The sequence below is a fragment of the Ictalurus furcatus genome, chromosome 15, assembly GCF_023375685.1.
Source record: "Ictalurus furcatus strain D&B chromosome 15, Billie_1.0, whole genome shotgun sequence".
Classification (NCBI taxonomy): Eukaryota; Metazoa; Chordata; class Actinopteri; order Siluriformes; family Ictaluridae; genus Ictalurus; species Ictalurus furcatus.
Window position 1 is genome coordinate 25,167,616 of NC_071269.1, and position 16,592 is coordinate 25,184,207.

Genomic DNA, 16,592 nt, shown 5'->3' on the forward strand with positions numbered 1-16,592 from the left:
TTATAGTTGCATTTGATGTTTAATTAATCGCCGATTCTGCGTCGACCGCTAAACAAACTTCCACCGGTTTTGCCATGCTGAAACAAGTAGAGAAAAGATTCTGGAATCAGCAGTTGTAAATCCAAATACACGATCACGGAGTGTTTTGTCGGGTTTGTCAGAACTCTGTTCATTCTCTACTCATGTAGCGGGGGGTCATTTTAGCCGTCTCTCACTTCTAGTTACGTTCCCATTGCGCTGTGGATGCAGACGTTCTCTTCCAGATGTAGCGACTGCAACGCTAGGACAGAATTTAGAAAATGTAATTATAGCTTTGTTTGCATTTCGGATTGAGTCTTTATCTGTCCTCGCTTCCGTGTGTGTGTGTTTAGTGGAACAGCAGTGTCCCGCTCTCTCATGGTTCAGAGTGATAAGATGAAGATACGGTAAAGTGCTGTTACATGTCCAGACGTTGGGTTCCTCCCTCTTTCAGACATTAGAGGAACATTTTATAGTATAAATATCCTTTCTGAACCTTCATCGTCGTCATGGTTGTTTGTGCTTTGTGAAATTAAAACGTTTGCCATGACGGTCTCGTTGCGTGTGGCGTACAACACGTCGGAGTGACATCATGCTCGCATCATCACTGCAGTAAAGGACTCTCTTGTCTGTAGACAAAATCTAACATTTAAGTACGGAATCAAACACAACCGTGCCTGCTGTTATAGAACGCACAATTACTGGTACCACCGTAACGATGATTATTTTCCCATAACAAAGCGTAAACTCTAAAGTTGCAGCTTTACTTCCGACTGTTATGAAGCGCCGACACTGGAGGCTCCTTCCAAAATGTAACAGAAAACTTCGGCATGTTAATAGTTACGCACATCTCTTTAAAAATGCGTTTTATCCGCTGTACGAGTCCCGCAGAGCGATCCGTTACTATAGAAACGAGCGCATTGATATAAATCCTTTTGTAGCTGCACTGTTCTCGGAGCTGCTGGTATAGAATATGAATCGACCAATCAGAATCCAGAATTCGACAGCACTGTGGTGTAATGGACGTGATTTTGCTTATAATAGACATTGAGAGATTGTATGAGGTTACAAATATGTAAATATGGCGCTGAGGGTTTGGATTTCCAGGTTAGCGCCGATGTTAGCGCGCACACACTCGTGTATGTGGTGTCGAGGCCTGCATGTTTAGTCATAACCGTCGTCTTTATCTCGCGGGTCAGGACTGAACATGTGAAAATTCATTATGAAGTCTTGCGAGGAGGTAACTTGGAAACAACATTCAGTGAGCGCTCTCGCAAAAACTGTTGCTGAAGATGACTGCTGATTTTTTTATTTATTTATTTATTTTAAAATTTATTTTATTTTAAAGAAGTGCTTTTTGTTGTTTTTGTTTTTAATTTTAAAAGAAAGTCGCCAGACGGTTTAACCCTATCCGTGTCTGAATTTTAACCCTTTCAGACATGAGCAGCTGGAATGAAATTTTCCAGACATTGCATATCCATGTGTTGGTCTCTCAAGCACACACAAGAAAAGCAAGGCCACTGATTGGGTTAGTAGAGAGTTCGGGGTTACCAATCGGAGTCGAGCGTTGCCACGCGGTGTCACATGGGGGAAGTTCTGACTAGCAAAATAGCCAAGGAACTTTCGAGCCTTTTTATATAGTTTCATTATTTACAAATCGAAATAAAAGGCAGTTATTATAAGTATTGTATATTTAACTCAACATAGTAGTATATTTAGAAGTATTTATGTAATATAAGCCATTTAATCTCTCTTTACTGCTTATTGCTACTATTTCTACTTATACAACTACTATACTATTGTATTTATATGACTCTTATTATAGTTTTAGTAATAAGAGTAATAAAAAGGGCAATTTCTGTAGTGCATATTGTACATTATTCTAACTATTAATCCTTATGTTGCTATAGTACTTATGGCATATTATTACTGTTACCCAGTTTACTTTTATATACTTGTAGTTTACTTCTTACATTACACGTACAGTGGGGGAAATAAGTATTGAACGTATTGAACCTTTTTTTTTTTTTTTAAATAAATATATTACCAATGAGACTATTCACATGAAATGTTCACCAGACATCAGTATTAACTCAAGTAATATGCAAATATCAATAATTCGCAACATTTTAAAGTCCATAAATAAAGTTGTGGAATGACACAGGGGAAAAAAAGTATAAGAAAAAGCAGTCCTCCAAGGTAAGGTAAGGATCCGTAAGTGGTTAGAAAGTAATTATACCCCCTATCTGTGCAAATTATCAGCTGGGTTAATAAATTGATGGTCTATAAAAAGGCTTTTCGTTACCAAGGTGTCACACAAGAAACATCTCATGATGGGTAAACGCAAAGAGCTCTCCCGAGACCTTCACAACCTTATTGTTGCGAATCATATTGATGGAATCGGATACAGACGTATTTCAAAACGTCTGAATCCTCCAGTAAGCACCACTGGGGCCGTTATCCACAAGTGGAAGCAACATCACTCCGTCATCAACCGACCACACACAGGAGCTCCTCGCAAGATTTCTGACCAGGGAGTCGGAAGAGTAGCCCAAGAGTCAAGGACCACTCGGAAAGAGCTCCAGAAACACTTGGAGGCAGCAGGTGACATGGTCACAGAGAAAACAATAGACGATGCACTCCACTGCTCACGCTCACCCGCAAGACTCCATCACTAAAGAAAAGGCGTGTCGAAGCTCGTTTAAAGTTTACTACGACTCATTTAGACGAGCCTATGAAATACTGGGAGAGTGTAGTCTGGTCAGACGAGAGCAAAACTGAACTTTTTGGCTGTGTTACTACACACCGTGTTTGGAGAAGAAATGTCACTGCACATCACCCTAAAAACACTACACCAACAGTGAAGTTTGGAGGTGAAGCATCATGGTGTGGGGCTGTTCATCACATGGTACTGGCAGACTTCATATCATTGAAGGAACGATGAATGGAGATCTTTACCGGGAGATTCTCGAGAAGAATCTGCTGCCATCCAACAGGATGATGAGATGTGGGTGGAGCTTCCAGCAGGACAACGATCCAAAGCATACAGCAAAGGAAACTCAATTGGTTTCAGAGAAAATAAATGAAGGTGTTAGAACGGCCGAGTCAATCACCTGACTCGAATCCAACTGAACAAGATTTAAAGACGATATGTTTAGAAGAACGGGCCAAAATCACACCTGAATACTGCGGAACATTAATTTCTTCACACAGGACGAGTCTTGAAGCTTCATTACAAACAAAGACTTCTCCACTAAGTATTAAATACATTTCCGTTAGCGTGTTCAATACTTTTTTCCCCCGTGTCATTCCTCTTTATTACACAGAACTTCATTTATGGACCTTAATGTGGTGAATTCTTTATATTTCCAGATTTCTTGATTTAATTCTGATGTCCGGTGAAAATTTCATGTGAATAACCTCATTGGAAATATATTTACTGTATAAAAAATGTTGACGCCTCCAATACTTATTCCCCCCACTGTACTAACGTTATTCGTACTAGTATTACTACATATTGTTTATTACTACTTATGTAGTCTTGTAGTTTACTACTTGTATTAGTTAATAATTCCATTTCTACTGTTATTACTTACGTTACCACAATACTTATTGTTGTATGTTACTACTTCTGTTACTTCTCTTAGTCAGGGTCTTACTTATCATATATTATTACTAATTATATTGCTACTACTACCAACTTCTCTTTAATCTTGTTTTTTAATTCTTTAATTACTCATCATACTATAGTATAGTTATAGTATTATATTACTCGTATTACGCTTTAGTTACTTTTCGTCGTCTTCCTATTATTATTCCTAGTTTCATGGTAGTGATTACTGCTAACTCGGTCACTGTTACTACTTTGACATCTGTTATTGAATTATACGACTTATATTAGTTACTACTTTTATTCCTACCATCATTACTAGTCATGTTATAGTAATTATTACTACTTACTGTTAGTACCATATTATAGTGCTATAGTTAGTAGTTTAATATTGTACTGTACTCATATCAGTTATTAATTTTATTCCTTCTATTTAGGGCTGTGACACTGGCAGTTTTTTACCAGTGGTGAAAGTTATCTTACTGTGTTATGTAATATAACAACTTATAATTGAATAGACTTAAATTACATAAAAACCTAAATATAAAAAAATTAAACGAGGACTTATTATAGCGCTTCTGTCAGTAAAATAACTAAATACAGCCTTGTGTCGTGTTGTTGCAATGAGAAACGGCCTGAGGGCGCTGTGGGATACGGTATTGTGATCGACCTGGGGAGAAGAAGTGGACACAGTCGCACTTTTCTCTCGTTAAGCACGAATCCAAAATGTTCCCAGGGCGCCGACGTAACGTTTGGCTTCCCATCACGATCCATCGCAGCGGCAGAACCCGAAGTGAAATTGCAGAATCCACCTGACTGGATCTTGTCGTGCTCAGACAAACCCACACGAAACTTATGGACGACACCATATAAGGCGTTTGATTGTGATTACATCATTTGTGTATTAATATAAAATCTCCCGCTGTATGGTAGGCTATAACTACAAATTAATATTGCAACTGTTGTTGTTACACTTGTGTATATAAAACTTTGTACTTATAGTGCCCACTCAAGCAGAAACATTAACGTGGCGTATGATGTGCCACCACCGCGGTGGCAAACTACCACCTCGGTGATGCGGTTGTCATGGCCACCGTCACAACCCTACTTCTATTACTTATCATGCTTACTATTGGTCCGAGTAATAAATAATACTGCTATTGATTTGATTTTACGTGTACTGATTCTTACTTTTATTCCTACTACCACTTACACTGTAGCACTTCACCTGAATTACTGCTTATTTACTACTAGTGTATTACTCATAGTGGTATTACTTTTATTATTACTCATACTACTTATATTGGCTACTACTTTCATACCTACTATTATTGCTAGTCATGCTATGTTTAGGGCTGTAACTAACGATTATTTTCATAATCGATTAGTCGGCCAATTCTTTTTTCGAATTAATTGGATGGGGCGGGGCAAACGTTGCTTTTTTTTTTTTTTTGTTTGTTTGTTTATTTAAAATAAAATCGACAAACTGAGTGTTACAAATATAAACTTCAGACTGAAACGTTGCACAACTGTTTGTCCAGAACAGAAAAGAACACAATATACACACACACACACACACACACACACACACAACAGAATATATATTATTAATTTAGGACTGTTTAATTCGGTGGTTTTGGTGCATCCATAAAAATAATGCGTAAATACTTATATATATATATACACACACACACACACACATACGTACATATACACAGCCTTGTTACTAACCATAGAGGCCTTAGAGGACTTGATTTCTCGTCCGTCTGATGGTGACTGACGTCATGTGAATACAATGTAACGCTGACATAAACAATAAATTGAAGAAAGTCGTTGTCTGTGACTCTGGGGTATTAGGCTAAAGCTACCACCCAGCCTTATCTTATAAATATTATAAGCATTAATACTTATTGTGTCTTACTAATATTTCTACTTCTTTATTAGTGCATTCTACTATTCATTAAGTAATTATTACTAGTTACTCTGTCAATACCTTGACATCTATATTGTATTTTGTTATTTACTTTACAGCTACTGCTTTTACTGTTATTAATTGACCTACTGAAGTAGTACTTTATTATTGTGCATTACTACTGATAGTTACTTTTACTTCTCTTACTGTTTATATTACTGATATTTACTCAAAGTATCGTACATCACTGTTACTGCTCTTGCTTTTATTCAGACGTTGTCATATTAACATAAAAGTAATTGTTACTAGTTTTTATATATAGAAATACTGTAGCGATTACTATTGCCGCTTGTTGTGTCATTGCCAGGCTTATTTATTTATTTTATTCAAAAGTTATAAGCAGGTCGTGTTAAAGATTGATCTGCACATACATTTGTCTTGTGACTTGTTAACGAGTTCATCTTTATCAATTTATCGTTCATCTTTTGCTTTTTGTTCTCTTCTTCTTCTTCTTCTCTTCTCCCCCCCCCCCCCCAGATTCCCACAAACATAAAGACAAGCATAAAGACAAAGAGCACAGGCACAAAGACCACAAGAAAGACAAAGAGCGTGAAAAGTCCAAGTACACTAACAGGTAAAGGTGCACTTCTACTTGTTCACTTAGTCTTTCTTTCTTTCTTTTTCTTTCTTCTTCACACTATGAATGCTGGGAAACAGGACTGGGTTTTATAATGTCTTGAATAAATCTTAAGCATATTAACTGTTTATAAAAAAAAAAAGTAAAGCGGTCTCAATCTGTTCAGATTTATTTTACAGTAAACTATTCAGATCTGTTCAGTAACATTTACTGCAGAGTTTATTTTTAATGAGAGGTTCGACGTCTCCACACAAAAGGAACGCACTTTTTTTTAAATTAAGCTTTGTCGTGATTTCCACACCTGTGAGCAACTTGGAACCATCCTGGGGTGTTTTTTTTTTTTTTTCCCCTCTCTCTCTCTCTCCAATCCCTATGCGTTCCCGAACCCCACTTTAAGACCCATGGCTCTAGAACGCAAAAGAACATCTTGAATGTAATTCTTTCAGAGAGATTTAAGTGGTCTCGCACGTTTCTGCTCGTTCTTCTCCTTCTTGAAGTTTAATTAGCTAAACATTTAAATACAGGTGGTTGTGTTCATCAACATTTTCCCACCAGGAGTTCTATAGGACGTGTTCTACTCTCCTGTGGATGTGCAAGTAGGAAACCCAATTATATAACCATGTATGCTATAATTATACACCCCTCTCTCTTTCTCTCCCTCTTTCTCTTCTCTCTTTCTTTCTTTCTCTTTAATTCTTCCTCTCTCTCTTTTCTCTCTCTTTTTCTTCTTTCTTTCTTTCTCTTTAATTCTCTCTCTCTTTTCTCTCTTTTTCTTCTTTCTTTCTCTTTAATTCTTTCTTTCTCTTTCTTCTCTCTTTTTCTTCTTTCTTTCTGTTTAATTCTTTCCCTCTCTCTCTTTTGTCTCTCTCTTTCTTCTTTCTTTCTTTCTCTTTTTCTTCTCTTTTCTTCTTTTTCTTTTCTCTTTTTCTTCTCTCTTTTTCTTCTTTCTTTCTCTTTAATTCTTTTTCTCGCGCTCTCTCTCTCTTTGTCTCTCTCTCTTTCTTCTTTCTCTTTAATTCTTTCTTTCTCGCTTTTCTCTCTTTCTTCTCTTTCTTTCTCTTTAATTCTTCTCTCTTTTTCTTCTTTCTTTCTTTCTGTTTAATTCTTCCTCTCTCTCTTTTCTCTCTCTTTTTCTTCTTTTTCTTTCTCTTTAATTCTCTCTTTTCTCTCTTTTTCTTCTTTCTTTCTTTCTCTTTAATTCTTTCTTTCTCTCTCTTTCTTCTCTCTCTTTTTCTTCTCTTTCTTTCTGTTTAATTCTTTCCCTCTTTCTTCCTTCTTTCTTTCTTTCTCTTTCTTTCTCGCTTTTCTCTCTTTCTTCTCTTTCTTTCTCTTTAATTCTTCTCTCTTTTTCTTCTTTCTTTCTTTCTGTTTAATTCTTCCTCTCTCTCTTTTCTCTATCTTTTTCTTCTTTTTCTTTCTCTTTAATTCTCTCTCTTTTCTCTCTTTTTCTTCTTTCTTTCTTTCTCTTTAATTCTTTCTTTCTCTCTCTTTCTTCTCTCTCTTTTTCTTCTCTTTCTTTCTGTTTAATTCTTTCCCTCTTTCTTCTTTCTTTCTTTCTCTTTAATTCTTTCTTTCTCGCTTTTCTCTCTTTCTTCTCTTTCTTTCTCTTTAATTCTTCTCTCTTTTTCTTCTTTCTTTCTTTCTGTTTAATTCTTCCTCTCTCTCTTTTCTCTCTCTTTTTCTTCTTTTTCTTTCTCTTTAATTCTCTCTCTTTTCTCTCTTTTTCTTCTTTCTTTCTTTCTCTTTAATTCTTTCTTTCTCTCTCTTTCTTCTCTCTCTTTTTCTTCTTTCTTTCTGTTTAATTCTTTCCCTCTCTTTCTTTCTTTCTCTTTAATTCTTTCGTTCTCTTCTTCTTCTCTTTTCTTCTTTCTTTCTTTTCTCTCTTTTTCTTCTCTTTTTCTTCTCTTTCTTTCTCTTTAATTCTTTCTCTCTCTGTCTCTCTCTCTTTGTCTCTCTTTCTTCTTTCTTTCTTTCTCTTTAATTCTTTCTTTCTCTCTTTTCTCTCTTTTCTCTCTCTTTTTCTTCTTTTTCTTTCTCTTTAATTCTCTTTTCTCTCTTTTTCTTCTTTCTTTCTTTCTCTTTAATTCTTTCTTTCTCTCACTTTCTTCTCTCTTTTTCTTCTCTTTCTTTCTGTTTAATTCTTTCCCTCTCTCTCTTTCTTTCTTTCTCTTTAATTCTTTCGTTCTCTTTTTCTTCTCTTTTCTTCTTTCTTTCTTTTCTCTCTTTTTCTTCTCTCTTTCTTCTTTCTTTCTCTTTAATTCTCTTTTTCTCTCTCTCTCTCTTTGTCTCTCTCTTTCTTTCTTTCTCTCTTTTCTCTCTCTTTCTTCTCTTTCTTTCTCTTTAATTCTTCTCTCTTTTTCTTCTTTCTTTCTTTCTGTTTGATTCTTTCTTTCTCTTTAATTCTTTCTTTTCTCTCTTTTTCTTCTCTTTTTCTTCTCTTTCTTTCTTTCTTTAATTCTTTCTCTTTTTCGTCTTTCTTTCTTTCTGTTTAATTCTTTCTCTCTCTTTTCTCTCTTTTTCTTCTCTTTCTTTCTGTTTAATTCTCTCTCTCTTTTCTCTCTCTCTTTTTCTTCTTTCTTTCTTTCTCTTTAATTCTTTCTTCTCTCTTTTTCTTTTCTTTCTTTCTGTTTAATTCTTTCTCTCTCTCTTTTCTCTCTCTTTTTCTTCTCTCTCTCTCTCTCTCTCTCTCTCTCTCTCTCTCTCTCTCTCTCTCTCTGTGTCTATGATAATGAAGTCCTCTCTTTATCTGAGATGGCTCTCAATTGCCCTCTCGCAGTCCTCTTCAGGCTGTTATTCACAGGTTCCTCGACGCGTCTAAACGTGACCCCGGAAACACGTGAACCTCTCTCTGTGGTTTTAACGATCGGACCATTTGGTGTCGAGGCTTATTCGGCTTCTCCGGTGTCGCGTTCACACTGGGGTGTGAACTGTTTTATTTAATGTTATTTTTTTTTTTATCGATCTCGACTGAGTGAGAAAAAACCAAAATGGCGGTCGCTGTTATAAAGCGTCAAACCTGAGCAGCTGTTATCTTTATATCACTCTGTGAAGTCCTTTTTGTTGTCGTATTGAGTGAAGTATGCCGAAAGAGTGCGTGATCCATCAAGATAAAACCTTTCCGAGCCCAAAAAGTTTCGTTTTTGATTAGAAACGAAACATGGATCGTTTGCACTCGAGCGCGCGAGATGTTCTGAACGTGTACAGGAATGTACAGGTACGTGAAAGTGGCGTTCAGAACAAAGTAAACCGAGTAATTCAGATTGAGAGTGTTGAGGGATTACAGGATGTGCTCGAAATGGAATACATGACCGTGAATAATAAAGCCTCGTATAAATCACGATCTAAAGAACATCCTGTAACATCTGCAGGAATCTTCTCCGATCTTGGTAGCTCGGGTTGACTCGGTTCCTGAGCCCTCGTTGTGGTTTACACGTCACCGTGACGTAAAGACGAGAACACGGAGAACACGGGTGTAGCTTCGAACGGACGTGGATTTAAGCAGGGGGGATGGGAAGAAAACAACAATGTTGTGCAGATGGTTAATGTGGAAGTGACACCTGTATAAAGTGAAATCTGTACAGTACACGCTGTAACAAAACAAGAATAGAAACCGAAAGAACTTAAACCTAGCAACAACAACAAAATTCCCATAGCATTTAATTAAACTAAATACTGTGAAATCCAAACAAGGACTGATGTTAACTTTATTAGTGTGTATTATATCGAATACAAATTACAAATAACATTTAAATAATCTTCAAACATCCGGCAGATTAGTTTTAAATGTTAATTATTTAAATGAACGCAGTTCGGTGAGTATGTATCAGTCGAGCATCACGACTCACGGAGTTGAATGCGGCAGCGCTTCCCGTTTCCCGTCCAATCAGAGCGCAGTGGGCGTGTCTTAGCGCGCGATGATTGATGGTCGAACGAACTCCTGGTCTGCGTAAAAAGGCTCGTACACGTACACCGCTTTTACAGGAGTGAGCGGGACGGACCGAGCCAAGATCACGGGTGTGAATAAAGGAGGATTTGGATTGGTGGTGATTTTTTATTTTATTTATTTTTTTAAAATTATTCATTTACAACAAATAAATAAAGGACACGGTGCTCTCGAGAAGCTCGAAGAGTTACGAGGTACGAGCACGGATGATGGATTAGTTTTAAAACGACAAGGATTTCTAACCAAGAAATAAACAGATGCTATTTTTGAAACTCTCAAAAAAAAAAATTCACGTTGTTGTAAATGAAATGCTGAGGATAATTTTTATTATTTATTTATTTATTTATTTATTTGGTCAAGGTATACAAAGGTGTATATCACTTTCAAATGTGGATAAAAATGTATGGGTTTGTTTAAACTTTTTTTTTTTATTTTATTTTTTATTTTTTTATTTTTTAATAAATTTATGCACATTAGCCATCAGTGTTTGTTCCAGGAGCACAAATGGGATCCATTTTTGCATTTTGGTCATGCTTTACATATCACTTAAATACATTTTTTGCTTATATTTAATGGAGTTCAACATGTTGATTCAAGTTGTAGACAGTCATGTTAAAAAAAAAAATAAATAAATAAAATTGTAACGAAGTCCTAGTTCTGAATGCTACATTAATCTTGAAGCGAATCGTAGAAATCATGGAGACGGTAAGGTCGACCCTCGGCGTATTTCGTGTCCGTCCTTCAGATACGACGCTCTTGTTTGAACGGAAGTCCACGGAGGAGTGAAAAAATACATGAATCGTACGTTTAACAGAGGAATTAAAATGTCTCGAGAGAGTGCCGGAACGTACGGGGAGGGGAAGAGGTCGTAACGGCGTCTGGGTCGTCGTCGTCGTGCTCGCATGTCTCATCGCTCGTTTGTTTTTATTCCCCTCGCGCAGTGAGTACAGAGACTCGTCTGAGAAGAAGCACAAGGACCGCGAGAAAGAGCGAGTGAAACATCGGGAGGACAGCAGCGAGAGACACAAAGAAAAGAAGAGAGAAGAGAAGGTGCGGCCTTTCTGGGGTTTTTTTTTTCCCTCTACACTCCCAGCTTGTGCTTCAGGGCCAAATCAAGCTCATGTTACATTCTGGGATTGTGTTGCTGTACTATTTTTAATATTGTGCTCAAGCTGTACTTACCTGCCGTGTATGTATGTGTGCGTTTATTTATATATAACTTGTATATATCTTTTCCCAGCTTAAATCTCACAGCTCTAACGGGAAGCATAAGAGGGAGAAGGAGAACGGCTATGTCAGGTACAACTCAAATTTCCCCAATAATGTGCTTATTATTATTATTATTATTATTATTATTATTATTATTATTATTATTCAAATATGAAGCATTATGTAACACCCCAGTATTCTAAATGTTAGCGTATAGGCTATTCTTATATATATTATTACTAGTGTTTATGTACAGTTGTAATCGAAACTATTCCACCCCCGGTGCAAATCAGGTTTATGGTCAAAATGTACAGCCTTTCAGCTGTTTGCGATCGAAATAGTTCGACACGACGAATGCTTCAAGTGGTTTCCCCAAATTCACCTGAAACTGCAAGTTATAATGACTTCTCCAGTTTCAAAATGATTCACCCCCCTGAATAGACTCCCTCACAGCAGCACAAATACGCAGAACAGGTTTTATCTCAAGCACACCTGCTATAAACTAATTAAAGGCTTCATTAGTTGCAGCAGATGTGCTTGAGCTGGAACACGTGAAATACCGGAACTGGCTAGGGGAAGAAAATGTATGAAATACCCGGACGGGGCAGAAAAAGGAAGCTATCGACGGCTCCAAGCAGATTTGTGAGAAGGCAGGTTGTGAAAAACCCTCGAGTGACTGTAAAAGACCTGCAGCGAGACTCGGTGTAACAGGCACTGAGGTTTCGGTGAGCACAGTAAGGCGTGTACTAAACGCAGAAGGTTTCCATGCCAGAACTCCAAGACGTTCACCGCTACTGACCCAAAAGCACAAGAAAAGTCATCTCAGAATCATATAAATAATCCACAGAAGTTTTGGGATTCTGTTCTGTGGAGCGATGAAACCAAACTGGAACTTTTCGGCACAATGGATCAGCGGTACGTCTGGAGGAAGAAGAATGAAGAAAGAACACTCTGTCCACAGTCGAGCATGGTGGAGGCTCGGTGATGCTCTGCGGCTGCTTTGCATCCTCTGGCACTGGAAACCTGCAGCGTGTGGAAGGCCAGATGGATTCAGTGAAGTATCAGGAAATCCTAGGAGAAAACATCACGCCGTCTGTGAGGAAGCTGGAGCTCGGGCGTCATCGGACCTTCCAACAGGACGACGATCCCAAGCGTACCTCAAATTCTACGAAGGCTTGTTTACAGAAGAAGTTCTGGAAGATTCTACAGGGCCATCACAGTCACCTGACTTGAACCTCATAGAAAATCTCTGGTGGGATGTGAAGAAGGCGGTCGCAGCACGCAAACCCATGAATATTACTGAACTGGAGGCCGTTGCTCATGAGGAACGGGAGAAGATTCCTCAGGAACGCTGCAGAAGATCTGCAGCACGTCATAACAGCAAGATCGTGCTCTACGAAGTACTAAAGATGCTCACCATGAAGGAGTTGAATCATTTTGAAACTGGTTGCATTTTCAGTCGAGTTTGAGGAAACTACATGAATCATTCGTCGTGTCGAACTATTTCGATCGCGTTTGTTTGATTTGTTCATCACAAACCTCTGAAAGTCTGTACATTTTGACCATAAACCTGATTTGCACCGGGGGTGGAATCATTTCGATTGCAGCTGTAGATCACTGGCGTGAACTATAATTAACGCCGTATCCAAATGAACATTAATCGTGTACGTTGTAACCGTGCTCGTATTCTGTGATGGATAATAATGGATATTTTTATATTATTAGATTTAAAACTTCTCTAAAGGGGATGAATCTAAACGTTGCGTGAACGTTTGTCTCCACAGTCACATCAAAACGGAGGAGGACAACGGCTACTGCTACACTCTAAAGCAAGAGAAGACGGTGAAGAGAGAGAGGGATGACGACGAGTGCGTGATCCATGTTTTATCGTTCTTAAATGTTGTCGTTTTTGCAAGCTTTTTTTAAAAAAAAAATGTAATCTATGCTAAAATAGCCGTGTTTAAGTACAAATACACAAATTACATGTGCGTTCGTTTCCACGTTACAGCGAGTAGCGTTATATTTCTTTATCTGCTGACCTCATGAGTGACGTCAACGATGCTATTAATATATATCGTGTTACCGATATCTTAACAGGTTAAAGACGGTAAAAAAACGAACAAAACTTCAGTAAAATCCAAAACACACACTGAATCAAGGTGTAATTACTCGGTTTTGCCTATGTGGGGTGCTGTGTTCTTTAAACGTTTACGTTACCAGCAGGCGTAGCCACAACCGCAGCTCACTCTGGATCTTTTTGAGCACGATTCACAATATATCGCAAACGATATTCCGAGGCGCTTGCAGTTTTTTTCCAAACGACCGCAGATTTTCCGCGGATTCAGGCCGGGACACGTCACGTGACGTCATCGCGACGCGCGTTCAGCCAAAGCTCTCTTCGATTCACGTGTGTCGAACACGAATACAGCTAAAAGATGTCGTTTACCAACGGCTTAGCTACGGAATCCAGGAAACTCGGCTTTCCTCTTGATACGAGAGCTTTTCCATCTTTAATCGTTCGAACGTGTCTTTTTTAATGAGGACGTATTTCTCAAAACTTAGTAGATGCATCTCAGGAAAAAAAAAATATTCGTGTGAAATTGTGTCTCGTTATAAATCGAGATGAAACGCTGTATACTAATAAGAAACATCGCAACGGACACTGAATAATAGTCATTTATAATAATTAAAAAAGAAATGTCCATCAACGGTACTTAAAGAGCATTACTGCATTATAACTATCCATAATGTATAATTACGGCAGCATGTATAAAGCCTCTGAGAAATCTGCTCTAGTTTATCGGGCTCTCTACGATATATTTTATGTGCGTGTGTGTTAACCGATTTTGTGGAACGCCGATACAGGCCCGAGTACAGACCCAAAAAGATCAAAGTGGAAAAGGAGCATAAGGTGAAAAAACGGAAGCAGGAGGAAGACTATGATGACTACGAAGAGGAAGAGGTGAGGCTTCGACACGTCTGTGTGTCTGTTATTTTTTTTTAAAAAAAATTTAAAAAAAAAATTCTCAACTCTCCGTCTCGTTCGCCCCGTCTTCCGGTCGTTGCAGGCGTTAAAGCCGAAAAAGAAATCGAAAGAGAAGAAAGAGGATGCGGCTGGAGGGAAGAAGAAGGGCAAGAAGGAGCCGGAAGAGAAATGGAAATGGTGAGGGGGGCGTTTTTTTTTTTTTTTTTTTTTAAATGTGATTCCTTGACGTCTGTAATGGATTCGTTTTGTCCTGTAGTGGAATTCGGGAACGTCTTTTTTTTTTATTTAAAAAAGTTTTTTCTTTCTCTGCCCGCTCAGGTGGGAAGAAGAGCGATACACAGACGGCTCAAAATGGCGGTTCCTCGAGCATAAAGGTCCCGTGTTCGCGCCTCCGTATGAGCGACTTCCGGAAAACGTCAGGTTTTATTATGATGGTGAGTACAGTACAGTATGGTGTGTGTGTGTGTGTGTGTGTTGAGTCAAATAAACCACTCTGTGTCCTCAGCAGTAGAATAAAGGCGGCGTGATGAAGCAGAGTTACCGTTACCACACCAGTCAAGTTGTTTATTTTCCACTAACGGCACATGCTGTATTCATCTTACACCTCGACACCTTCTGACCAATCAGAGCGCGGAATTGAACAGCACTGTGTTTCTTTTTTTTACACACGTATTCGGGTTTTTAACAGCCGGACTTGCTTTCCCTCGTGTTTGTGTAGGAAAGCCCATGAAGCTGAGCGAGCAGGCGGAGGAAGTGGCGACGTTCTTCGCCAAAATGCTCGACCACGAATACACGACCAAGGACATATTTAGGAAAAACTTCTTCAAAGACTGGAGGAAGGTAACCGCACACTTCTTTAACCTCCATGATTAAAGTTAGAGCTCGGGCCACGGAGTTCTCCCAGATCAGCCGAGACATGTTTGCTTTTTTTTTTTCTTTTTTGAGTAATGTAGTTTTTTGTTTTTTGGTTCCGCACAGGAAATGACCTCGGAGGAGAAGTCCAAAATCACCGATCTGAACAAATGCAACTTCACCGAGATGAGCGAATACTTCAAAGTGCAATCGGAGAATCGGAAACAGATGACGAAGGAAGGGAAACAGGTAAGAGTCGCGACAGTTGCGCTAAATAAATAAACAAACAAATAAACAAATAAATAAACAGGGAGAGCAAAACTAAATGTGGACGCTACAACTTGCAAAAATAAGTTAGCGTGTAAATGTTTTTTGCGTAGTACAAAAAAATATATTCGTAGTGTACAATATTGTTCTTGACACAGCTCATTTGCATGTAGCGACGCCCACAGATCTCCATAAAAGGTCGAGGGAGCACGAAATGAACAGTCAGGGTAAAGACTTTTTACCTTTCGCAGAAAATCAAAGAGGAGAACGAGCGGCTGGTGGGGGAGTACGGTTACTGCCTGATGGACAACCACAAAGAGCGCATCGGAAACTTCCGGATCGAGCCTCCCGGTCTTTTCCGAGGTCGAGGAGACCACCCGAAGATGGGTATGCTGAAACGGCGCATTCGCCCCGAAGACATCATCATCAACTGCAGCAAGTAAGTATTAAAACGTAGATTTTTAAAGAATGTATTTATTTTTTAATCACGTTTTAAAAGCTCTGTGTTCATTATATTGTGTGGAGTAACGGAACGAACGAGTACAATTCTAAAATAAATTAAAATAGAAGAGCAGTTCTGGATTTGTAAAGAAATAATTTGCACCAAAAAAAATGACATTTACCAAAAAAAAAAAATGACAAAAAAAATCACGTTTATCATTAATAAGGAATCATTCACCCAATTATCACTCGAACAAGAAGACGTTTCAGTAGACAGGAAGTGGGATTTTCAAGTCTGTTGTGTTTAATTCAGGAATTTCTAATAGTAGTGATTCAGAGGGTAATTATATCATCATGGTGGTAAAATTTATGCTTTTTTTTTTTTTTTTTTCCAAAATGTGCGCTTACACATTTGCGCCACAAGGGGGCGCTGTTACTCGGTGTACAGTCGGGTTCATCAACAGGATGGAAATTAATTATACTCTGCTCTCTTGTTTAAGATCGCTTTATTTAAAAGTAATAATAATATGCTGTAATTGTTTTAATCCAAGACTTTTTGTACAAAATAAAAATCTGATACAGACCCCGCCCCCTTTAATTCAGCATGCACTTTGAGAGAGATGTTCCTGCCTTAATCTCTCTCTCTCTCTCTCTCTCTCTCTCTCTCTCTCTCTCTCTACAGGGACTCAAAGCACCCCAAACCTCCTCCAGGTTCCC

General features: G+C 38.3%; 1 protein-coding gene across 1 annotated transcript in view; it reads left to right on the top strand.

Annotated features, from left to right (window-relative positions):
• top1b (DNA topoisomerase Ib) overlaps positions 1-16,592 on the top strand; it is a 30,350-nt gene that overhangs the window by 3,312 nt on the left and 10,446 nt on the right. Inside the window, exons 3-13 of the mRNA XM_053643255.1 lie at positions 6,078-6,174; positions 11,062-11,170; positions 11,361-11,419; positions 13,114-13,197; positions 14,195-14,291; positions 14,398-14,492; positions 14,634-14,749; positions 15,034-15,155; positions 15,294-15,416; positions 15,686-15,873; positions 16,558-16,592. The exon at positions 16,558-16,592 is cut by the window's right edge and continues 110 nt beyond it. Coding sequence (XP_053499230.1) covers positions 6,078-6,174; positions 11,062-11,170; positions 11,361-11,419; positions 13,114-13,197; positions 14,195-14,291; positions 14,398-14,492; positions 14,634-14,749; positions 15,034-15,155; positions 15,294-15,416; positions 15,686-15,873; positions 16,558-16,592 — 1,125 coding nt within the window. The remainder of the gene's footprint in view (positions 1-6,077; positions 6,175-11,061; positions 11,171-11,360; positions 11,420-13,113; positions 13,198-14,194; positions 14,292-14,397; positions 14,493-14,633; positions 14,750-15,033; positions 15,156-15,293; positions 15,417-15,685; positions 15,874-16,557) is intronic.